The sequence below is a fragment of the Nuphar pumila genome, chromosome 3 (genome assembly GCF_984573655.1).
Source record: "Nuphar pumila chromosome 3, dmNupPumi1.hap1.1, whole genome shotgun sequence".
NCBI lineage: Eukaryota > Viridiplantae > Streptophyta > Magnoliopsida > Nymphaeales > Nymphaeaceae > Nuphar > Nuphar pumila.
The window spans coordinates 141,973,360-141,998,907 of record NC_143251.1 but is presented as its reverse complement, the minus strand read 5'-3'; the positions used below and the strand labels follow the sequence as shown (position 1 = coordinate 141,998,907).

The 25,548-nt window shown below is 38.4% G+C and overlaps 1 protein-coding gene across 2 annotated transcripts in view; it reads left to right on the top strand.

Moving 5' to 3' along the window:
• BGAL9 (beta galactosidase 9) overlaps nt 1-25,548 on the top strand; it is a 118,345-nt gene that overhangs the window by 57,152 nt on the left and 35,645 nt on the right. For both annotated transcript variants that reach the window (XM_090000357.1, XM_090000358.1), the window contains 4 exons: nt 3,994-4,081; nt 4,212-4,333; nt 4,656-4,859; nt 9,321-9,544. In XM_090000357.1, coding sequence (XP_089856483.1) covers nt 3,994-4,081; nt 4,212-4,333; nt 4,656-4,859; nt 9,321-9,544 — 638 coding nt within the window. The remainder of the gene's footprint in view (nt 1-3,993; nt 4,082-4,211; nt 4,334-4,655; nt 4,860-9,320; nt 9,545-25,548) is intronic.

Here is a 25,548-nt window from a genome sequence, read left to right as displayed (position 1 = left end):
TCCCGTATCTAAAGGAGGTTTCTCATATATTGTTGTCTTTATTGACGATTTTACTTGATTTACATGGATTTACTTCTTAAACCGTAAGGTTTTCTCTTTTTTTAAAGAATTTCATGTAATGGTTAAAAATCAATTTTTAGGAAACCTGTCCATTCTTAGATCTGACTCGGGAGGTGAATACATGTCCAATGATTTTCAAAGCTATTTAAAAGGAAATGGAATTCTTCATCAACATTCTTGTCCAAACACTCAACAACAAAATGGTCTTGTAGAAAGAAAGTATAGACACGTAATAGAGACAACAAGAACTCTATTAGTTTAAAAAAATATTCCAAAATCCTTTTGGGCCGGAGCTGTTCTTACTTCAATATATTTAATTAATAGAACACTCTCGTCTTCTTTGAAAAATCTTTCTCTGTTTGAAAAACTTTAGAACATGTCTCCTGACTATAAAAGACTAAGAGTTTTTGGATGTAAGTGTTTTGTTCTAACTTACAAAAACGATAAACTTTCTTTAAGGACAATTGAATGTATTTTCTTAGGATATGGCGAAAAACAAAAATGTTACCGTTGTTTTGACCCATTAAATAACAAACTTTATATCTCAAAAGACGCCACTTTTCTAGAAGAAGAAAATGGTTTTTCGCATAACCTAAATGAAAATGTTGATTATTCTTTTTTGTTTGACTTGTTACCTCAAGAAAAATGCATAGACCATCATGTTGAAACTATTGAACCTCCTATAGCTGCCATTGAGGATTATATTGAACCTCAAAATGATGAGCAACATGATCCACATGAAAACCTAAATGAAAATATAACAAGTCATACACAAGTTTATACTAGAAGAAATGAAAATAATCTTCCTTGTGCCCTTGAAAAATTCTCTCAAAATGAATCGTTAGAAGAATCTTCTCAAAGGAGATCAAATCGTATTTCTAAAATACCTAATAGATTTGTATCTTATGATTCTTGTTCTTCAATTTTTCGAGCTTGTTTGTTAGCTCTTCATTCTTTCTATGAACCATCCCATTATAATGATGCCAAACAATATGTCCATTGGAATGAAGCAATGAAACTTGAACTTAATGCACTTAATAAAGCACAAACTTGGGAAATCATTGATCCCCCTAATGACAAGAAACCCATTGGATGTAGATGAGTTTTCAAAGTAAAAACTAAAAGTGATGGTTCTTTAGAAAGATTTAAGGTTCGATTAGTAGCCAAAGGATCTGCCCAAGAATATGGGGTGGATTATGATGATACTTTTGCCCCTATTGCTCGAATGACTAGTGTTCGAGCCCTTATTGCAATAGCCTCTATTAAAAAATCGCCCATTTTCCAATTTGACGTCAAAAATGCTTTTTTAAATGGAGATCTGGGTAAAGAAGTTTATATGAAGCCACCTCCTGACATGAATTTAAATGGTAAAGTTTTGAAATTAAAAAAGGCATTATATGGTCTTAAGCAAGCTCCCAAAGCTTGGTATGACAAATTTAGTAATGTATTAATCAATTTGGGTTTTATTTCTTGTTATATTGATACTGCTCTTTTTGTTAAGAAAACAGGTGACTCAATTGTTATTCTACTTCTGTATGTTGATGATATGATCATCACTGGAAGTGACAAAAAGGGAGTAAATGATGTTAAGTCTATGTTAAAGAAAACTTTTGATATGTCTGATCTGGGGGTTTTGAGATATTTTTAGGTATTGAAGTGACGTATTCTCCTCGGAGATACATTCTATCTCAAATGAAGTTAGCAACAAACATATGTACCAAATCGGGAGTTTCAGATGAAAAGAAAGTTGAAACTCCTGAAGTTATAAATGCAAAGTTGAGACTTGAGGATGACGTTCTTCTTGAGGATCCTACCCCGTATAGGCAATTGATTGGATCCCTTACTTACTTATCCATCACCCATCCGGATATTGCTCATGCGGTTCATGCTGCAAGTCAATTTAAGCATGCTCCTACCACAGTTCACATGGCGGCCGTGATGCGAATTGTGCGTTATATCAAGAACTCCATCTCCAAAGGGCTTTTCTTATCCTCTTCTTCATGTCTTGAATTAACTGTTTATACTGATGCAGATTGGGGGGGGGGGAATCCCAATGATCGAATCTCAACTACTGGTTTTTGCATTTTTTTAGGTGAATCCCTCATTTCGTGGAGATGTAAAAAGCATCAAAAAGTTTCTCTATCATCCACTGAAGCTGAATATCGGGCCATGACGATGACAACTATGAAAATTGTGTGGCTTAGAAGTCTCCTCTGTGACATGGGCGTCCTCATTTATTCTTCCACCAAGATGTGTTGTGATAACAAGAGTGCGATTTACATCGCAAGCAATCAATACATTCCGCGAGCGTACCAAGCATATTGAAATGGATTGCCACTATGTTTGAGACGAATTTCTCAGAGAAACCATCACACTACCATATGTTACATCAGAATATTAGTTGACTGTCTTCTTCACCAAAGCGCTTCCAACTCCGCGTTTCATGTTTCTTCTTGGCAAACTTTCGGTCTTCTCCCCGTAAAGTTTGAGGAGGCGTGTTAAAATATGTATATATAAGTATATGTATATATATACATATATCTTTTTTCTTTACATCCAAATACCTGATAGGGGTATTTTGGTAAATTTTCCTGTACTTTTCCTTTTTTAGGTTTTTCCTTTTTTCTTTCTTTTATCTTTTTTGTTTTTATTTTTATTTTATTTTCTTTATGCAATAGGATCACTAAGGGGCCCCACCCATTTAGTCGTTGGGGCCCCAACGGTCACATTTATGACCGTTGGTGCTCCCAACGACTAGAAGGGAGCCCCCTTGTGGTCCCTCTCAATTCCTTTTTGCTCCTCTATAAATAGAGGGCTTTCCCTCTTGTAAATGCAAGGGTTTTCAGCCCACTTTATCTCTCTCCTCTATACATTTTTGCCTTTTTGGCATTTTACCCCTTAGTGGGTTATTTGTGCACTTTATGTGCTTGTGTTCTTGGCTCTTTTAAAGAGTTCTTTGGTCCTGCTATTTTCATTTCACAAGTCCCCTCAAGTTCTACGTCATATTTAAACATGTGCAACTTGTCCTTCAGAAAATTATGTGTGGCTTTAGCTAAACCTTTGGTGAAGATATTTGCAACTTGATGTTCAGTGGCTACAAACTTTGTCTCCACTTCTTCTGACTCAACCCTTTCTCTTTCAAAGTGACAATCAATCTGAAAATGCTTAAATTAATCTTGAAACAATGGATTCATAATAAGTGCTAAAGCACTTTTATTATCACATAACAAAATCAAGTGTGATGGCTTCAATCCCAACAAAATTCATCAATCCTTTAATCCAAAGATTTTCAGCAGCAATACTCGTGATTGCCTATATTTTGTCTAAGTACTTGATCTGTCCACATTCTTTGCTCCCTATTCCTCCATGGAACATATGCTTATATGCATGTAGTGTTATGAATTCGATAATTGCAGGGCTCTGGTCTGCTAACAACCTCAGTCTAGGTAGAGAGGGTTGCCATCATGATTCAAAGAAGGAGAACCTGCTGCCTATGCATTAAAAAGTTTGAGGTATATTGTCACCCATGGGAAAAGGATTGGATTGGTTGAGTGTTTCTCTGTTCAGATTGTTCCCGAAGATCAATTAATGATGTTCATTTCCCCCTTATTCCCAATTTTTTGGACACACAAGCACGCATGCCAACTTTGCTTCTATGTTTGCTCAAGTATATAGGGTATGCAGTCTTTCTCTTACTTTTATCAGCTTTCAGCTGCCTCATGATTCATGTGTCCTCATCGCTTAAGATAAACACCAGTTTTATGCATACAAGTATGTTTTATATTTAAAGTTGAACTTTGGCTTCCATATTCTGAAGAATTTGTCAAGAAAATCTCTTCTGATAAAGTATTTCAACCTCTCCATTTAACCTTGTTCGAAAGATTGGGGTAGTATCCACTGAGCTTATTGGATCTTTTCTTGAATAATGTTCAGTTCTTTGGTGGAACCAACTTTGGACGTACAGCTGGTGGCCCATTCTATACAACTAGCTATGATTATGATGCTCCAATAGATGAATATGGTATCTACAGTTATTCTTATGTTACCATGAAATGGGTTCATATTCGTTGTTGCAATTGTAACTGGTCTTATGTTAAAGCATGTTACTGCAAGCTAATGTTGTCTGGTTAATATCCATGTTTCTCTGTCAGGTTTGCTACGGCAACCTCGGTGGGGACACTTAAAGAACCTCCATGAAGCTATAAAGCTTTGTGAACCAGCTTTAGTTTCTGTTAGTGCTCCTGATCATATACTGCTGGGAATAAAACAGGAGGTCTCTTGCTTTGCCTTATTCATATAATTTTTATTCCACGTTCAGTTTCAGTTTCTGTTTGGGCTCCTCCTTATCACACGTATCAACTTAGGCAGCCTGTGAATTTGGCAATGGTATTTTAGTCGCCACTTGGCTCTGAATGAGTGTTTGTTGTTGTTTGTGAAATTAAGTTGCACACATTTTCTTAGTGGCGGTGTTGCACATTAGTTCAGTAGATTTGTAAAACCGATGTGGACATTTTTCTTAGTGGTGGTGTTGCACAGTTGGTTCAGTTGTGTGTACTTCAATAATCTGCATCCAATTATCAACATTGTCTGTGCAGGCACACATTTATCGGACAACTGTTGACAATACACTCATCGACGATAATTTTCTTGCAAATGGAAGTATATGTTCGGCATTTCTTGCAAATATGGATGAGCATGATTCAGTGACTGTGAAGTTTCTTGGTCAAGTTTTTGATTTGCCACCATGGTCAGTAAGCATATTACCTGATTGCAAGAATGTAGCCTTCAATACTGCGAAGGTAACATCTTTCCCCTGCTTTTTGCTGTGGATCAATTGTTTCTGCATTTTTTTCCCGAGTACTTTGTTGAGTTATATGAGGATTGCTGTTGTATATTTAGTGTTTAAACTTTAAATCATTAAGGAAATAATGCGATTCATGTGCCCTGTTGAAATCGAATAACATATTGAAGTATCATAGCAGCCATTAACTTGTAGTCATGTTGTCGAACTTTTACAGATAAAGCTGGGTGTAATCGGTCAATGGTCTTGCAGCTCTCACTTTTTGGTCACTTATTGGCATTATTAAACAAAAAAGGATTATTCATACTGATCCTATAAAATGAACGTTGAATGCCAGACTGGGAAAGTTGGCCTTGGTGATCTTAGGTTGGTGATGCCCAACTTGTTGGAGTGGCAATCTTTCAACTGCAAGTACAAAAATCCGTCCTTTTTTAATGTGATGAGCTCTTGAGGGCTCTGCTCATCTGGTAGAGACGACTTGTCAATGACACCAAGCTAAAGGGATGTCATGAGTTTGAAACCTGCAGTGTGCATCCCTTTCCACGAGGCTGAAGCTGGGTGTACTCCCTGGTGGGTAAAGGGGACCTGTTTTTTTTTCTTTTCACCAATGAGCTCGCAAGAGACTGAGGTGGTTTGCCTCGGTTATCCAAAAGTGCAGCCATTAATAAAGACACTGATGATGATAACTAGTCATCATAAAACTCTATGAAAGGAAACAAGATCCTTCGAAGATGTTCACCAAAAACAATAATGTGGACACCCAAAATAGTTCCACCAAAGCATCAAAAGAACACACACAAGCCACAAGATGGGCTCACACACAAACACCCACTGAAGGGAAAACAAAAGGGATAAAAAAATAATATTTTATTGATCAATGCTCATGCAAGAAGCATACATACAATGGGGGTTTTGCCCTTTATTTATACAAAAAGTAGGAGCTCAAAAAGGGAGTCGTTGGGGGTCCTACGACTCTAAATCAGAGTTACCGGAAGCGCCTAGGTGCATGGGGAAGTGCGCTTCCCCGAAACGCGTTTCGGAAACGCGAAACACCACGCTTCCGAAATGTGCAGGGACACACTTTTTTTGGGAAGCGCGCTTCCCCCTTGCTTCCCCATTTTTTTCATTTTTTTGTAGTTTTATTTTTTTCTCTTCCCCCTCGCTTCCGGTTCGCTTCCTAGGTCGCTTCCGAGACGGTTCGTAATTTTCTTCTAAGTCATCCCATGCTTCCCGCTTCCTAAAATTTTGAAAGTGCTTCACTTCTTGCTCCCGCTTCCTCGACTGGTAACTCTGCTCTAAATAGAGCCATTGGACTCCCGAAGACTCTATGGGTTGACTAGTCAACCTTTGTTGACTAGTCCCATCCCAATTAAAAAACAAAAATAATCCTAACTAACCTAACCTAGTTACTATATATATATTTAACAACTGATAGGGCTGATTTGATCTCTACTAACATAGCAAAGGCATGCACCCATAAGTGGTAGTGACTAGTGGTTTAATGTTGCCATGGTATCATGGTAGCATAACCATGTAATCCTCAAAGACTATTGGAGATAGAAAAGCTATTGGCTATGTCAAAGTGAGGGTATATCAGTTCCCACCAAATACTGTCGAACATTGAGATTCATATATCTTTAAGCACAAAAGCGAAAACACCAATCCCTATCTAAACTTAGCAGGAAATAAGTTATGCCACTTTTAGTTGTCAAAAGTTGTGCTTAGGCTGGCTAGGCGTAGGGCCATCATCTAGGCTTATGGGTCTAGGAGGTAGGGCCCTGTTTTTTTTACCTGGGCTGCCTGGGTTGTCAATGCCTAAGCCGCAGGGACATAGTTGTCATGTTTTTTAAATTTTTTTTGTCTCTTTTCTTTCTTTTTTTCTTTTTATTCTTCCTCTCTCCCCAAAAACTTTCTTTTTTTATTCTCTCCTTTTCTTCTTTTATTTTTTTTACTTTACTTTTTTTCTTCTTCCTCCTCCTTTCACCCCTCTGCTTAGTTGTCAAAGGCAGAGCCTAGGCGGCCTAACCGAGTTAGTCTCTCGGTCTGATGTGCAGTTGTACACACACACACACATATATATATATACTTGTGTGTAATTGTATATAATTATATATTAACATATCATAAACATATATTATACATTTACAATATTATGTGTTTATATTATATATATATACATATCTGTGTACTTAATTCATATATAATCTATAAGCATATGAGTTATCTATTTGACTGTTTTTATGTAATATAATTGCTTTACAGTGTTCGACAACATGTTATTATTTGTCTGATGCTTATTGTATACATGTTTGTTATTCTTATTGTTGATTGATTTTATGTTGTATACATGTTTGTTATTAATTTTAGTAGTCTGTTTACATATTTTATATGTTTTTTTTATTTTATTTGGGGCACCGCCTAGTCTGCCTAAGCCCCACCTAGGCCTCGCCTAGTCTTTTTAGGGGCTCACCGCCTAGCGCCTTTGACAACTAAGCTGCCACTTTAACATCATGAACACGAAAGACATTCTAGTTCTTGAAAATAGAGTTCTAATCCATCCACTGCAGCTTCACATAATGCTAATCTATGTAGTCAAAAGCGCTAGGCAATGTCTAGTTGGTAGACCCCTAAAAGGACTAGTCGGTACCCCAATTAAAATATAAAAACGTACACAAAATATACATAAAAATATGTTTAATTCTTTTACTAATAAGATGTTTTCATTACACAAGTACACAAGTACACAATTACACATGCTTTCACAAAATATATTAATATACATAACCCAAATATATATATATATATATTTCAATTATTCATAATAATCAACAAAATATGCTTTTAACCTTTCGCATATTACATAATTCATAATACTAAACATGCTTTCAGGATTTTATAGAAAAATTCATCAGAAACACACGCACACACACACACACATATATATATAAAAAACATAATCAATTAAAATTAACTATGCATGCTTTCAATGTTTCACAGAATAAATCCCAAAAGCAAAGTAGCGCGCACACACGTATATATAAACATATGCAAAAAATAACAATATATATAAGAATAATAAATGACTAAATTGCCCTCAAGCCTAGGCGGAGGCAGCTTAGTCGCAGACTAGGCAGCTTAGTCGGTGCCTAGATGACAAAATTGGTACCTTTTAAGGTACCTGCCTAGGAATTGCAAAGCCTAAGCGTTTTACTTACGTCTAACTGACTAGGCAGACTAGCCGGTGCCTAGTCGGGATTTTGACTACATAGATGCTAATTGGCAGAATGCAGTGGCAAGAACACGAACCATATCAATCAAACCATCTAAGTCACTCAAATATTTTGCTTAAAAAAATTCCATGCTCAAATATGAAAAAAGTTCCACAAAAGAAAAAAAGTCAAAAGGTTCACGGAGCAAAGAACAGCTAGAGTCTTTCATTGCATGACAGCTGAATTGCTCTGGGTAAGCACAACAGTGGAAGGTCACCAAAATTGTTATTCTACAGTATAAACACAAAAGGAACTCAAAGCACAATATATGTTTTAGGTGATTATGAAACTTCAACTGCATCTCAATTGCTTTCAAAACAGAACTCCGTCAACAAAAAGGAGCCAGACAGTCATCAGGTAAGAGATTGAGGGCCAAGAAGGATGGAATTACCATTTAAAAAATTGTATATACAGGCATTATATCCTACAAAGGCAACAAATTCTTACCAAATCTCCTAATCAACATGGAGAGTCAAATAAAGAAAAGGCACCAAGAAAATGAAGAAATGACTCAAAACATATTAGTTTGAAGAAAAAAGAAAGGAAAATTTTCACCTCTCAATCTGGCCGTCAACTAAGTTGAAAAACAAAGAAAGACCTAGGACTTGGAAACAGTTGATCCACCAAGAAAGAGGAAGCTTTCAGCTCTTTTTTGGTTGGAATTTTTGCGTGATGATAAAGCTGCTAATGCCAGGATTGACAGAGGTGGCTATAGAAATGGAGAAACAAATAAATGGAAGTCAGTAGAAAGCTTATAACTTTATTGACCAGTTGAATAAACCCTATGTACTTCTCTTGGTTCTGAAGCCATGTAATGAAGCAAAAACAGAAAACAACATTGATCTTTTTTAGCTATAAAAATTAAAAATTAGTATTAGATATACAACTCAATCTGATGTGATGGACAAAAATGAAAATGCTGCTAAATAAATGAGAATACATCATAGGATACAATGAGTGAGGCAAAGAACCAAGACTACGCAAACACCAACACATACTATTATTTGTGTCCGATGAATGCTTTTAAAATAGCCTTATGTTGATTTATCAATAATCTTGCTTGTTTACTGGCTAAAATTTTTTCCTTTGTGATTTTATCTGAGTTGTATTACATGAGATCAGTTTGCGCCTTGATATATCTCGGGCTACCCTTCTACATTTCTCAATCTTCTCTTGTACATATGATCTAGGTGCAATCCCAGACTTCCCTGAAATTGTTGGACATGGTTTCTTCCCATTTTTCAAGTATGGCCAATTTGTCATTGAAGGCTGGAGTTTCATACATCTCAAAGTCATGGAAGGCATTTAAGGAGCCAATTGGTGTTTGGAGTCCAAACAATTTCACAGCCTATGGCGTATTAGAACATCTGAATGTGACAAAAGATAGGTCAGATTATTTGTGGTATATTACAAGGTAATGCAGCTTTTGTTGCTACAATCTGTTGTTGCTGTTGTTGTTCTAGATGAGAGAGAGAGAGAGAGAGAGAGAGAGAGAGAGAGAGAGAGAGAGAGAGAGAGAGAGAGAGAGAGAGAGAGAGATCTATTGTCATAATTTCCTTTGTATCCTGAAGTTGACTTGGTGGCAAAGAAAACAGTGTGGTGACAATTAATTTTCCATGCTGCTTTACTTTTCTCAAAGTTTCAGTTTCATGTGAATGATTAAGTTATTCATACTTTTGAAAATATCTTCTATCACCTTTGAGAATATCTTAGCTAGCTCATTGTCATCTTCGATCTATCATATATATCAATAAACTTCAAAGACTTCACCTTGTTAGGACAAAAAACCTAAAAGTTTAACAAATTTCACTACATTTTATTTGTCCATCCATCTTTCATAATGGTGTAGCGTGTAATCTTCCAAGAGTCTCTACTCACTTGCTTGATTTGTACCACATGTTTTAGAATCTCCCCTCTCACTAAATGATAAGAGAGCATAATGACATCACATGGCAGATCTCATGAACAAAGCGCCCAAATGCTAGATCAGTTGCTCAATCATTTGCTTGGAATCCATGGTAGAACATATATTAGATTGTGCATCTAGGTTTAGATGAGAAGTAACTGTCAATCCTGCTCCCAAAACTCATAAACCTTCTCACTGAGATTGCTCTTCTCCTCCCCTCCGTCCCTTAGAGGCAAGGGTTAATATACTTGTTAAAATATGTGACTGCATTGCATATATATGTATATTTGTGTGTTGTATGCATACATGTGTATGTGTACATATACATATATATATCTAAAATATACATTTTCTTTTTTCTTTTATTATTTTTATTTATTTATTTTGATCAATCTAGGCTGACTAGCCTAGCCATTAGAGCTGGTCTAACAGCTAGTCAAACTAGCTGTTAGACCTAGTCCAACGGCTAGAAGGGTTCTCTCTTCCCTCTCTTTAATCTTTCATTCTCTCTCCCTCTCTTGTATATAAATAGGGGTCCCCTTGTTTGAAGTATGCTTCTTGCATACTTGGACATCAATAAAATACTAATTTTTATATTGTGAGTATTAAGACTGACTAGATCGTTGTATCATTGTACCTATTATGGGTTTGGATCTGGACCCGAAATCCATGTATTTATTCTATTGTTTGTATTGGGTCTGGATCTAATGTAACATAATGTAATATCCATACCCAATCTAATTTTAATATAAGTATAACATATAGGGCACGATCCTGCAGTTGAGGATCGTACCTCTCATTGCCGCAGCCTCCCTCTCTCTCACAGGCGTCTTCTCCCTTCTTTGCACCAAACCAACGACGCTGGGCACAATCTTACATGGTATCAGAGTGGGATCGCATCTGATTTCAGTTCAAGGGCGTGAATCCGATTTCAGAAAGTAACTCGAGAGATTCATCTTCTTTTCCAGGTTAGTAAAACCACACAAATTTTTTTATCGATTCTTTCTTCAATCTTTGGGTTTTCAGATCTGTGTTTGTTCCAGATCTGATTTTGACCCAGATCTGATTTCGTTCCAGATCTGTTCTCGTCCCAAATCTGAGTTCGTCTCTTCCTATTAAATTTTTTTTTTTATCGATTCTTATATATTTTTTTCAGATCTGCCTCTCATCAATTCTTTATTTCCATTCCATCTTCTATTGTTCCAAACCTGATTTCGTTCCAGCTCTGATTTTGTTCCAGATCTGAGTTCGTGTCTTTCTATTGCCAACACCCGAAAAAAAAAATATTTTACCCCTTCATCGCTGCTTCTGGATCTGATTGGTGCATCTACCTTGCATTAACATCAGTTCTGACTCTTCACGTCAGAACTCTCATCTTACTAACATCTATTGGGTTTCAAACTCGTATACCCAATTTTGTCAAACTTGACGTTGCATTTTGGAGTCTGCGATAATCTGTGGAGCTTCTGACCAGTACTAATTGTGCAGTCCACTAAAGGTATTCGAGAAGCAGTGACCCGTTTCTAATAATAATAATAAAAAAAAGGGTCGTGAACACCGATTGTTTCTCTAACTTGTGGGACTGTCTTGTTGATATATTTCCCGTTCTTCAATTCCATTTATTCTTATTCCCTTCATGGATTCTCCTTCCCTTCCATCTAGCTTCCTTGGTCAACTTATTTCCGAGAAACTCACCCACTCGAATTACTTAACTTGGAAGAGGCAAATATTGCCTTTTATTAGGAGTTTGGATCTCTTTGGATATCTTGATGGATCTGTCCCTTCACCACCAGAGTTTGTTTTGCAAGAGGAGAGAGATGATAAAGGGGAGGTTTCCAACAAATCGGTTCGTAATTCAGAATTCACAGTATGGAGGAGAAAGGATCAGGTGGTTGTGGCACATATTACTTCTACTCTTTCCCAAGAGGTATTAGTGGGCATTCCCGATGAATGCTCCGCTATGGAGCTATGACAGAGGTTGGCGCAAACCTATTCACAGATTTCAGAGGACAAAATCCTACATTTGAAGAAAGAATTTCAGCTCTTAAAGAAGGAAAACTTGTCAGTCACAGAGTACATGAATAAAGTCAAGACCATCACTGATCAACTCGCCATGGTGGGCTGTGAAATTCCTGATAAAGAGAAAGTTCAACATGCACTAAATGGTCTTGGATTTGATTATCACATGCTGGTCTCATCTCTCCTATGCCTTCCTTCTTTACCAAGTTTTGAGGATCTTCGCGCGAAGCTATTACAATATGAAGTTACTATTCGAGGAGAAAAGATGCACTCCAGCCACCATGATGTATTGGTTACAGGGATGATGTCAGGACGAGGACGTGGAGGCTTTCGAGGTGGACGTGGATAGGGAATGAATAGTCAAGGAGGACGAAGATTGTTGCCCACGCCCAACATGTCACCTAATTCTTTCCCAGGGAATCAGAGCTCTAGAAACATACCGACATGTTTTCAATGCAACAAAAGGGGGCACATCAAAGCTAATTGTTGGTTCAATCCATAGAACCAGGGAAAATTCAATTGTGCAGGATCCTCTCACAGAGGAAGAATAGGAGAAGACTCGAAGGATGGTGAAAAGGATAATGTGAAGAATCTTCTGATATCTGCTCTTTCAAGTTTAAGCTTCAAGCAGAATGAGCAAGGAACTTGGTACATTGATTCTGGGGCTGCAGCGCATGTGACAGGTGATGTCGGTAAGATTTTAAAACCTGTTCCTTATCGCAAAAAAATTCATATTAAAACTGGAGATGGTACTCTTCACTCTATATCTCACACTGAAAATGTTAACCTTTCCCTCCCTAATTCTTCTCTAAATTTGTCCAATGTCTATCATTCTCCAAGTATTGTCAAGAATATTGTCTCTGTCTCTAAACTTGTTGATGATACTAATTCTTCTGTTGAATTCACTCCTTCTTCTGTATGTGTCAAGGATCTTCTCACGAAGAAGACGCTCGTTGATGGAGAACGACAAGGAAACATGTATATCCTCAATGAACTTTCTTCTTCTTCTATTCGTGGTGCTTCATCAAATTCATCCGTCGTTCAGCCAGTCCAGCCAGTGTCGTCTAAAGATTGTTTTAGTTTATCTCAGTATAATAAGCCAGAGATTTGGCATCGTCGTTTGGGTCATTGTAATGGTTCCTTCATTAAGAAACTTGTGTCGAGTGAACTTGTTCCAGAGTCTAGTCTGAGTGTTGAGTCTGATACTTCACTTTGTTCCAGTTGTCAAATATGCAAGAGTCATGTTCTTCCTTTTAATTCAATAAATCAAAGAGCTTCAGTACCTTTTGAAATTGTGTATTCTGATGTTTGGGGTCCTGCCCCACAATCTTCTTTATCCGAAAGTCGCTATTACGTAACCTTTATTGATAGCTACTCCAGATATACTTCGATTTATTTTATGAAACATAAATATGAAGTGTTCAAACTCTTTTGTTCATTTTTCGCTTCAGTCTGTAATCAATTCTCGTCTAAAATTTAGCATTTTCAATGTGATGGAGGAGGTGAGTATCTATCAAAGGAATTTACTGAATTTCTTCAAGATAATGGAATAAGTCGTCGTATATCTTGCCCACATACACCACAACAAAATGGTGTGGCAGAAAGAAAACATCGGCACATTGTAGAAAGTGCCTTGAGTATGTTGCATGACACTCACGTTCCCGTGAGTTTGTGGACTGAGGCCTTCCACTCAGCTGTGTATATCATAAATCGTCTACCCATGACATTGCTAAAGAATCAATCCCCTTATTTTGCTCTTTTAGGGACTCAACCCGATTATGAGTTGCGAGTGTTTGGCTTTATATGTTACGTTCATATTGATAGCTCTCAACGAAATAAGTTTCAGGACAAGGCATGTGTGTGCAAGTTTGTAGGATATGCTGATCAATACAAAAGGGTATCGATGCTATGACCCCATCACTCATCGCATCAGAGTCTCACGAAATGTTGTGTTTGATGAAACCATTGTTCAGCACCCAGGAAGTGTAGATGAACACAACGAGGCCGTTGAGTGGTACCAGCCGTGGCTTGCCAGTGAGTTGCTTAACCAGATAGAGACATATGATGCTTCCTTATGTCACATGCCACCTGTTGAACCGAGTGAGACTGGTATTGAACCTCAGATCACGCCACCTGTTGAACCGAGTGAGATCGGTATTGAACCTCAGATTGAAGAATTGAGAAATGCGCAGGTTCCTAGCATATCTACTTCAGATGCCGCAAAATTTCAAGGAATCATCTATGTACGACGAAACAAGAATAATGATCAGCCAATTGATGTGCAACCCAGACGAACTGGAAGAATTCACCATCCTATTGAGAGATGGGTCAGTTATAACAACTTCTCTACAGATCTGCAATTATTTGTTTCTCAGATTAAAAAGCAAGATGAACCTGTCAGCTTCTCGAATGCATACATGTCAACCAAGTGGATTGAAGCCATGAATGAGGAGATGGAGGCCTTACATGAATGTGGAACTTGGGAGATTGTCCCTAGACCCTCAAACAAAAATGTTGTAGGTTCTAAATGGGTCTATAAGATTAAGTACAAACCTGATGGATCCATTGAACGCTACAAGGCGAGACTTGTAGCCAAAGGCTTTATTCAAGAATATGGGCAAGACTATGATGAGACCTTTAGCCCAGTGGTCAAGATGGGAACAATTCGATTAATTTTATCTTTGTCGGTTCAATATGGTTGGACTCTCAGTCAGCTCGATGTCAAAAATGCATTTTTGCATGGCAGTCCGAAAGAAGAAGTGTATATGGAGCAGCCCCCTGGTTATGCCAAATGCAGTCCCAACACTCATGTTTGTAAATTACGAAGAGCCATCTATGGGCTAAAGCAGGCCTCTCGTTCTTGGTTTGATAGCTTCTCTGTCGAAGTTCAACGACCTGGATTCATTCGATCTTATCTCGATCATTCCTTATTCATTTTTCGAGATCGTCAGGTCAGTACTTTACTTCTCATATATGTAGATGATATTATTATCACTGGGAATTCTGACGAACATATAGAAGTTACAAAGACTCTCTTGAGTCGAAAGTTCATGATGAAAGATTTGGGGGTTCTGCGTTATTTCTTGGGAGTTGAAGTAGACCGTCAGGATAGATATCTTTCGCTAACTCAACACAAATATACCTTGGATTTACTGGATAAGGCAGGTATGAAGGATTGTAAACCTTTGTCCACTCCTAGTGTATTGAATCATAAACTCAGTGCTCTAGATGGGGAGGCATATGGAGATCCCAGACAATATCGCAGCCTCGTGGGTATGCTTCAATATCTCACTTTCACTAGACCTGATATTGTGTATATAGTGAATCAAGTTTCGCAATTCATGCATGATCCACACACAGAACATATGAATGCTGTCAAGAGAATTCTGATGTCTTAGTTTATCATCAATCTAAGACCAAAGGAGAGCAACATAGACTAATTGTGTATTCTGATGTTGACTGGGCTGGAGATCCAGATGACAGAAGGTCAGTGTCTGGCTATTGTGTTTTTATTGATGGAAACTTAATAGCATGGAGTAGCAAGAAACATCGTGCAGTTGCACGATCCAGTACAGAGGCTGAGTATAGGTCTATGGCAGCAGCTACAACAGAGGTTACATGGCTGAGACATCTTTTGATAGAATTAGGAGAAACTATTCTACCCACTACTCTTTTGTGTGATAATCAGAGTGCGATCCCGATTTCCTTCAATCCCATTCATCACAGCCGTACAAAGCATATAGAGATTGATCAACATTTTATTCGGCAAAAAGTAGAAGACAAGGAAGTTGAACCTGCTTATATTCGGACGGCTGATCAGGTGGCGGATTTGTTCACTAAAGGTCTTACCAACATACAATTTTGGTTCTTGAAGAGCAAGTTGTCCATGGTGCATGACCATGCACAACTTGAGGGAGGATATTAAGACTGACTGGATCGTTGTATCATTGTACCTATTATGGGTTTGGATCTGGACCCGAAATCTATGTATTTATTCTATTGTTTGTATTGGGTTTGGATCTAATATAACATAATGTAATATCCAGACCCAATCTAATTTTAATATAAGTATAACATATAGGGCACGATCCTGCAGTTGAGGATCGTACCTCTCATTGCCGCAGCCTCCCTCTCTCTCACAGGCGTCTTCTCCCTTCTTTGCACCAAACCAACGACGCTGGGCACAATCTTACAGTGAGAGCCTTCTTTGTGTGTGCCCTTTGTGGGTTTTGTGAGTGTGCCCTTTGTGGCACTCTTTTGTGTTTGTCCATTTGGTACCTATTGGTGGACATTCTTGTTTGTATTCGAAGGCTCTCATTTTCTTACATGGTATCAAAGCCACAATGCTCTTTTTCGCTGTTGATTGACAACCACATGCTTGTGTGCTCGTGTTCGTGTATCTACCTTTGAAGATTGACTTGTCTCTTTGTTTGGGTGCTCGTGGATCAGTTCTCAAAGTGTTCATGGTGTGGTGCTTGTGGTGCTCAAGTGGACGTGCTCATTCTCTTTATTTCTCTCTATCTATCTCTCTTTCTTATATCTTCTCTGTAAATCCAATGAAAAAATGAATAGTCGGACCCGGGTCGGATCCGGATCCATACCCGGGCCACCCTTCCTCATGCCTATTTAAGGCAGCAAGGAGGGGAGGGGTTTCACATTCGAAACCCTTCCCCTCTCGCTCTCTCGTTCCTCTCTCAGTCCCCCATCTTCTCTCTCTCTCCCCCGACCCTCTCTCTTCTGCTCGCCGGAGGCCACCCCGGTGACCCTCGCCACCGCCTCCTTCCCGTTTCCTCCCTACATCTCTCTCGGTTCTCTCCTGCTGTCGGGATCGGTGCAGGCGACCCCCTCCAAGTACATGCCGCCTCCTCTTCACCTTCTTCTTCTTTTCTTCTCTTTCTTTCTTGTTGAGTCGGTAGGGGAGGGGTCAAGCCCCTCCCTGCTCCCTTTGATGGCGGGGGAGGGGTCAAGCCCCCTCCCTGCTCCCTCTGAAGGCAGGGTTGGGGTCGAGCCCCTCCCTGCTCCCTCTGACGGCAGGGAGGGGTCGAGCCCCCCCCTCCTTATTCCCTCTGATTTCAGGGGAGGGGTCAAGCCCCCTCCCTGCACCCTCCAGCGACAGGGAAGGGGCCGATCCCCCTCCCTATACCCCTGTATGCAAGGGAGGGGGCGAGCCCCTCCCTGTGCCCTCGTTTGGCAGGGGAGGGGCCGAGCCTCCTCCCTGCACCCTCAGTTTGGCGAGGGAGGAGCCGAGCCCCTCCATGAGCCTTCTTCTTCTAGTAGGCAGGGGCGTCGCCCTTGCCTTCACTAATTTCGGCAGGCAAGGGTGAAGCTCCTTGCCTCCCCCTATGTGACCAACGGGCCCCTCTTTTCTCCTCCGGCAGGCAAGGGCGAAGCCCCCTGCCTCCCTCATTATTTTTGTTAGGCAGGGGCTTTACCCCTACCTCTCTTCCACCTTGTTAGGCAGGGGCACAACCCCTGCCTAGTCTCGCTTTCGGAAGGCATGGGCGCAACTCCTGCCTCTGTCCGTTCTCTCGGAAGGTAGGGGCACAACCCCTGCCTCCCTGTTTTTTTCGCTGACAGCAGGTCAGCAGGGGCTCGCAGCCCCTGCCCCTGCCCCTACCCCTGCTTGCACTTATAGCAGGTCCGCAGGGGCACGCTACCCCTGCCTCTGCTTCTTTCACAACAGAACAACGACAATGCCCCTGTCCTCTCTATTTTTCTGATTGAGATAGCATGTTGATGTCTCGCTTTTGCAGCTCGTAGGACGGATCCAACTCGCGCCCTGCGGCCTGAGCCGTCGATCACATATACTCGCCGACGACTGCAAGCTCGCAACGCCCCAAGGTAGGGAAAGATTGTACGAAAGACTTGGACAATTGAATTAAGTTAAATTTATTAACAAGACATAAATAAATGAATACAACAACAACAACTACGCCTTCATCCCAAAACAATTGGGGTCGGCGGTATGAACCAAAAAAGAAAATCATTCTGGGTCTTCCACATGAATCCTTCTCCTCCAATCATTTCTATCCAATGTCATGTCCTCGGTGAGGTTCAAAGCATTCATATCCTTTCCTATCGTCTCCATCCAAGTCTTCCTAGGCCTACCTCGACCTCTTTTAACTAATATATTTTCCCATTTCTCCATCCTTCTAACTGGAGCATCATTAGGCCTTCGCCGAATATGTCCAAACCACCGTAAACGATTCTCTCTCATCTTTTTTTCAATGGGTGCAACGCCTACCTTCTTACGTATCTCCTCGTTCCGAATCTTATCTTTTATTGTATTTCCACACATCCATCTAGGCATACACATCTCAACTACACTCATATATATATATATATATATATATATATATATATTTATATGAGTACACGTTTAGCTCAAGGACGCGGTTTCGCGATCCCTGTCATTTGTAATGAAGTGGATTGAATCCGATACACATGCAAGAACTCACTTTCAATCAAGTAGAATACTTGATTGAATCAAAGAAACCACCCACAGAAGGGTCTAACAAATGTTATTGCATAAGGATACTCAAAAGAGAGATGCACTATACAATGCCTAAGAGGGCATATTTATAATACAAGAGAGGCACATGGGGGCAGCCCCATATAGCTGTTGGGGCTGCACCCAACGGTCACATTTGCGACCGTTGGAGCAGCTCCAACAGCTATATGGAGTTGTCCCAATCACACAAATACAAAAGCAAAGATGAAAAGGACAAAAAAAACAAAGTGTAAAAAGACAAAAGTAAAAAAAGAAAAAGTGGGCTGAAGAAATAAAGTGCAAAAGACAAAAGTAAAAAAAGGAAATAAAGTGGGCTAACACCTATGGAGTAAAAGAATCGAAATCCCCTAATGGGTATTTCGGTTTACAGTATATGTATATTTTAACACCCCTCCTCAAACTCATGGTGGAACAACAGAGAGTTTGCCAAGTAGGAAGTGAAATCTGGGTGATGAAAACGCTTTGGTGAAGAATTCCGCTAGTTGATATTCTGATGGAACATAAGGTAATGTGATAGTCTTCCGCAGAAATTCTTCACGGACATAGTGACAATCCATTTCGATGTGTTTTGTCCTCTCATGGAACGTATGATTGCTTGCAATATACACATTGCTCTTGTTATCACAGCATAATTTAGAGGGTTCTTTGATGTGAATTCCCAAGTCCAGTAATTGTCGAAGCCATACTAACTCTGACGTGGTCGTTGCCATGGCGCGATACTCAGTTTCAATTGAGGAGAGAGACACCTTCTGTTGCTTCTTGCATTGCCATGAGATTAGAAAGTCACCTACAAAAACACACAAACCAGTTGTTGAGCATCTATCATTCACATCCCCTCCCCAGTTAGAGTCTAAGTACACAATGACTTCTAATGACGAAGAGGATGACAAAAGTAGTCCATGACTTGTAGAATTCTTAATATATCTAATAATTCTCATTACAACACTCATATGTACTGTAGTGAGAGCATGCTGAAATTGATTGACATAATGAATAGTATGAGAAATATCAGGACGAGTAATAGAAAGGTAAAACAAAACTCCAATCATTTGTCTGTATGAGGTTAGATCTTGCAGAGGTTCTCCATCATCCTTCTTCATTTTTGCATTTATGACCTCTGGAGTGTCAACCCGTTTTTCATTTGAGAGTCCTGATCTCTCAATAATCTTTGTTGCATACTTAGTCTGTGACAAAAAATAATCACGAGGTGAGTAAACCACTTCAATACCAAGAAAATATATTAAAAAACCAAGATCTGTTATATCAAAGTTGTCTTTAAGTACATCTTTGATATGATTTACTCCCTGCTTATCACCTCCTGTGATTATCATATCATTCACGTAAAGTAACAATATAACCATCCCTGCATTGGAAGACTTAACAAACAATGCAGTGTCAGTAAAACAAGATTTAAAATGAAGTTGAGTAATTAAATTACTAAATCTATCATACTAAGCTTTGGGAGCTTGCTTTAATCCATACAAGGCTTTTCGTAACCTAAGAGTTTTTCCATGTGTTAAATTCAAACCTGGTGGAGGATCCATGTAGACCTCCTTATCTAAATTACCATTCAAAAAAATATTTTTTACATTCATTTGAAAGATAGGTCATTTTTGAATGAATGCTATAGATATAAGGGTTCTGACAGTCGTCATTCGAGCAACTGGGGCAAAGGTCTCATCATAGTTAATTCCATATTCTTGACTATATCCCTTAGCTACTAATCGAACTTTATATCTTTCTACCATTTAGTTTTAATTTTGTAAACCTATCTACATCCTATAGTTTTTAGTTTTTCGTCCTTTGGGTAATGTTTGTATTTTCCAAGTTTTTGCCTTTTCTAAAGCTTCTAATTCATCATTTATCGCTTTAATCCATTCCTGACGATTTTGGCTTCATAATAGGATGATGGTTCAGTATATGAATGTATAGCCATTAAACATGCTCGGTATCTTGGTTCAAAGGAATCATATGATACAAATCTACTACGGGCCTTGGAAATTCTTATTGATTTTCTAATACTAGCAGAGTCTGTATCTTGATTTTGTGAGTATCTTTCTAGAGCACATGGTGGGTGATCTTCGGTTCGCCGAGTGTATGTTTGTATAGTAGTACGAAGGGGTTCAATATCATCAAGACCATTGTCTACATTTTCACTTACATCATGAGCGTCTTCATTTTCACTCTCATGCTCATTATGAATGTTTTCACACCTATCATGGTCATTGATAAGATAAAAAAGAAATGAATAATCATAGTTCTCTTGGATTTTTTCTTTGCTAAAGCCGTCTTCATTTTCCATAAATGTAACATTTCGTGAAACATATAACTTGTTTCTTTCCATGTCATAGCATCTATATCCCATTTGATTTTCAACATAGCCTAGAAAGATACAAGGAATTGCTTTTGGGGAAAGTTTGTCATTTCTATGGGTAAGAACAAAACATTTACATCCAAAGACTCTCAACCTTTTATAATCGAGGGAGATTTTAAACAATTTTTCAATGGGAGATATATTTTCAATAGTTTTTGAAGGCATTCTGTTTATTAAATAAACTGTCGTAAGAGCGGCTTCAACCCAAAACATTTTTGGAACATTTCTTGATATAAGAAGTGTTCTAGTGGTTTCAATAATATGTCTATGCTTTCTCTCAGCTAGACCATTTTGTCGAGGAGTGTATAAGAAAGATTTTTGATGAATAATCCCATTTAGGTCAAGAATTTTTTTGAATTCTTTTGATATAAATTCTCCCCTGGAATCAGATCTAAAAATTTGAATGTTGGTTTTGAATTGAGTCTTTACGTATAAATAAATTTTTTTTAAGCATTCAAATACTTCTGCTTAAGAAAAAAGATCTAAGAATGACTACTATAGTCATCTACAAATACAACATAGTATGATACCCCACCTTTGGATATAATAGGAGTTGGTCCCTACACATCCTAATGTACTAACTCAAAAAGATTTTTTGGTATAAAATGCTTTTGTTCAAAGGGCAAAGATTTTATTTTGCCAAGAATGCAATCTTCACAAACCAATTTTTTTTCTTTATAACTAGTAAGAAATGAAAACAAATGTAATTTGGTCACACACTAGGATGTCCTAGCCTTTTGTGCCAATTTTCTATATATTTCTTTTCCACAAAATTACAAAAAGATTGTTTTGATAACTCAAGACTATCCATTACATAGAGATCCCCTCTTCTATGGCCTTGCCCAATCGGCTTCCCGAACTGAAGATCCTGTATTAAAAAATCATTAGAAGAAAATAAAACTTTGCAACCATAATCCGTAATTTGTGAAACTGATAAAAGGTTTAAATTTAGTTTTGACACAACTCTAATACTTGGTTTGTGGAAGTTTGGTTGTTTTTGAAAAGTTTCAAAACTTTTGATTTTTAAAAATGTTCCGTCGGTGGTTGAAACATAAGAATTATTTGGGGTAGAATGGCATTCGGATAATATTGACTCATTTGGAGTCATATGAAACGAGACACCGAAATCTAAGATCCAAGAAGTCTTACCAGGGTCACCACTTGTGGATACAGCCGCCCTCGAGAAGGAAGAAGCTTGACCTTTGAACATTGGTTGTAGCGCCTCCATTAATTGAGCTAAAGATAGTGAGCCAATGCATTTGGAGTCGTCTGCACCATTTCTTTCTACTGAAGCAACCCTCATATCATCACAGTGATCTTCTTTCTTTCTTTTGAGACAAAAAGGTTTGATGTGTCCTGGTTCATAGCAATAATAGCATATGATTTTGTCACCTTTTTTGTACTCATGATTTCCTCTTTTATCGCTTCTTTCATAGTTGTTGAGATTTCTCCCATTCTCATTCTTCACAAAGTGAGGAGGCTTGTAAGTCCTAGTTGTAAAAGTATCTTTAACAAGATACTATAGTCGATGAAACGATATAAATGTGTAAACATACACACACCAAGAACACTTGGAACACTTGTGCACAAAAAGTACAAAACACGAAATCACAAATGTGCAAATGCACTCATAAGTTTCATAAACAATAAAAAGGTTGGGCAATAAACCCCAACACCCTTGAGAAAAATACAAGAGGGAGTGCCCATCTTTATAGGGCTTTAGGAGACCTTGGAGACCGTTGGAGGGGCTCCAACGACTAGTGTTGGGCCCCTCCCAAGGTGAGTACAATGCATTAAATTAAAAGAAAAAGAAATAAAGAAAAAGAAAAAGGGAAAATACAAAACATATTCTCGAAAAAGAATATGTGTAAAATGCCTAAACTACCCCTAATAGTAATATATATATTTTATATATATAATTGGTAAATACATATACATATATTATATATATGTATATATATTACCTTATATATATAAAATATATAGACGAAATTACAAGTTTGATTACATAATTTAACACCCCCCCTCAAACTTAGGGCAGGATGACCGATAGTTTGCCAAGAAGAAAGTTGAACCGCGGAGCGCACAAGGCTTTAGTAAAGAAATCTGCCAACTGATATTCGGACGTGACATAAGGGAGATCAATAACTCCTCGAAGATATGCTTCACAAACATAGTGACAGTCCATTTCTATGTGTTTAGTCCGCTCATGAAAGGTGTGATTCTTTGCAATGTAGATTGCACTCTTGTTGTCGCAGCACAGCTTGGTGGGTCCTTCAATTGTGATACCCATGTCTTCTAGCAATTGGTGAATCCAAACAATCTTCATGGTAGTAGTTGCCATGGCACGATATTCAACTTCAGTTGAGGAGAGCGACACCTTTTGTTGCTTCTTGTATCTTCACGAAATTAGTGAGTCTCCTAAAAATACACAAAAACCAGTGGTGGAGTGACGGTTATTTGGGTCACCTCCCCAATCAGAGTCAGTATAAGCAATCAATTTTGAATCGGATGAAGAGGACAGAAAAACTCCTTTATTTAGAGTACCCTTTATGTATCTTACGACTCACAAGATGGCACTCATGTGAACTGATGTAGGCGCATGTTGAAACTGACTTGCAGTATGGACTGCATGTGATATATCTGGTCTGGTAATACTCAGATACATCAAAGATCCTACAAGCTGTCTGTAGGGTGTAGGATCCGAAAGAGGAACCCCATCATCAATTTTCATTTTTGCCCCTACTACTGCAGGAGTTTCGCAAAGCTTCTCATCTGTAATACCTAACCTGTCAATGATCTCAGAAGCAAGCTTAGTTTGAGATAAGAAGTAACCTCTAGGGGAGTATGCTACTTTAATCCCCAAAAAATAAGTTAGAAAACCCAAATCAGACATTTCAAATTTATCTTTCAAGATAGATTTTATACTTTTAACCCCGTTAGAATCACTCCCAGTGATGAGCATGTCATCAACATATAATAATAAAATCACAATCTTTGCATTGGATTTTCTAACAAATAGAGCAGTGTCTGTAAAGCAAGAAACAAATCCATTTTCGATCATTACAGAGTTAAACCTATCATACCAGGCCTTGGGGGCTTGTTTTAGGCCATAAAGTGTTTTTTGAAGACGAAACACTTTTCCCTTGGGAGTCTCCATCCCAGGTGGAGCATCCATATAAACTTCTTTTAAATCACCATTTAAAAAAACATTTTTAACATCCATTTGATAGATGTTCCATTTGTTGATAGAAGCAACGGTTATATGACATCGGACAATGACCATACGAGCTACAGGAGCAAAAGTTTCTTCATAGTCAATACCATACTCTTGACTATATCCTTTTGCAACCAAACGAGCTTTATATCTTTCAAGGGATCCGTCACTTTTAGTCTTTACCCTGAAGACCCATTTGCACCCTATTGTTTTCTTACCTTTAGGAAGATTTTGAAACTCCCAAGTTTTAGCTTTTCTCAGAGCTTCAAGTTCATTGTTCATTGCACTAATTCATTCATGATACTTTTGTGCTTCTTCAAAATTTCTAGGTTCTATATAAGAATGAATGGCACTAAGACATGCTCTATATTTAGGTGAAAAAGAGTCATAGGAAATAAACCTAGGAGTCTTTCTACTTCTTTCGGTTCTACGAGGAATTACTTTGTTCTGAGAAGCACTTGGACCAGTATCATCATATCTTTCAAGAGCACTTCTAAAGTTGTTTCGATCTCTATGAGTATAGGTGATAGGGTCTCTAGGTAACCCTTCATTAGTATGTTGATGTGATGAAGGGAGCAAAGGGACGTTTTCCTCAGTTTCAAATTCATTTAAGTTACCTTGATCTGACTCATCATCACTAGAGTCATCATCTTTATTCAGTAAATCAAATAGAAAAGAATAGTCCATATTCTCATTATGAGATTCGCCACGTTCGAATCCACTAAGATTTTCCAAAAAACTCACATTTCTGGAAACATATAGTTTATCACTTTTGACATCATAACAACGAAAACCCTTTTAGGTTTCAGAATAACCAAGAAAGGCACAAGGAATGGCCTTAGGAGAAAGTTTGCTATTTTTATCAGTAAGAACAAAACATTTACATCCAAAGACCCTCAACCTGCTATAATCAGGTTCCTTCTCGTACAATTTTACAAAGGGAGAAATTTTGCCTAATTTTTTCGATGGAAGTCTGTTTATCAGATAGACAGAGGTAAGGGCTGCCTCAGCCTAGAGGTTCTTTGGAATGTTTTATGAAATTAGTAAAGTCCTAGTTGTTTCAATGATGTGCCTATGCTTTCGTTCGGCTAACCCATTTTGTTGGGGGGTTTTCGGACAAGATTTTTGGTGAAGAATATCAAAATTTTCAAGATAACTTTTGAATTCATTTGAGAGGTATTCTCCTCCAGAGTCGGACCTAAGGATTTTTAGGGATCCATTGAATTGATTCAGAATCATCATATGAAAGCTTTTAAAAGTTGAGAAAACTTCATGTTTATGTTTAAGGAAATAAATCCAACAAAACCTAGTATAGTCATCCACAAAAATCACATAGTATGAAAATCCTCCTTTTGACATTACAGGAGCCGGACCCCATACATCAGAATGAA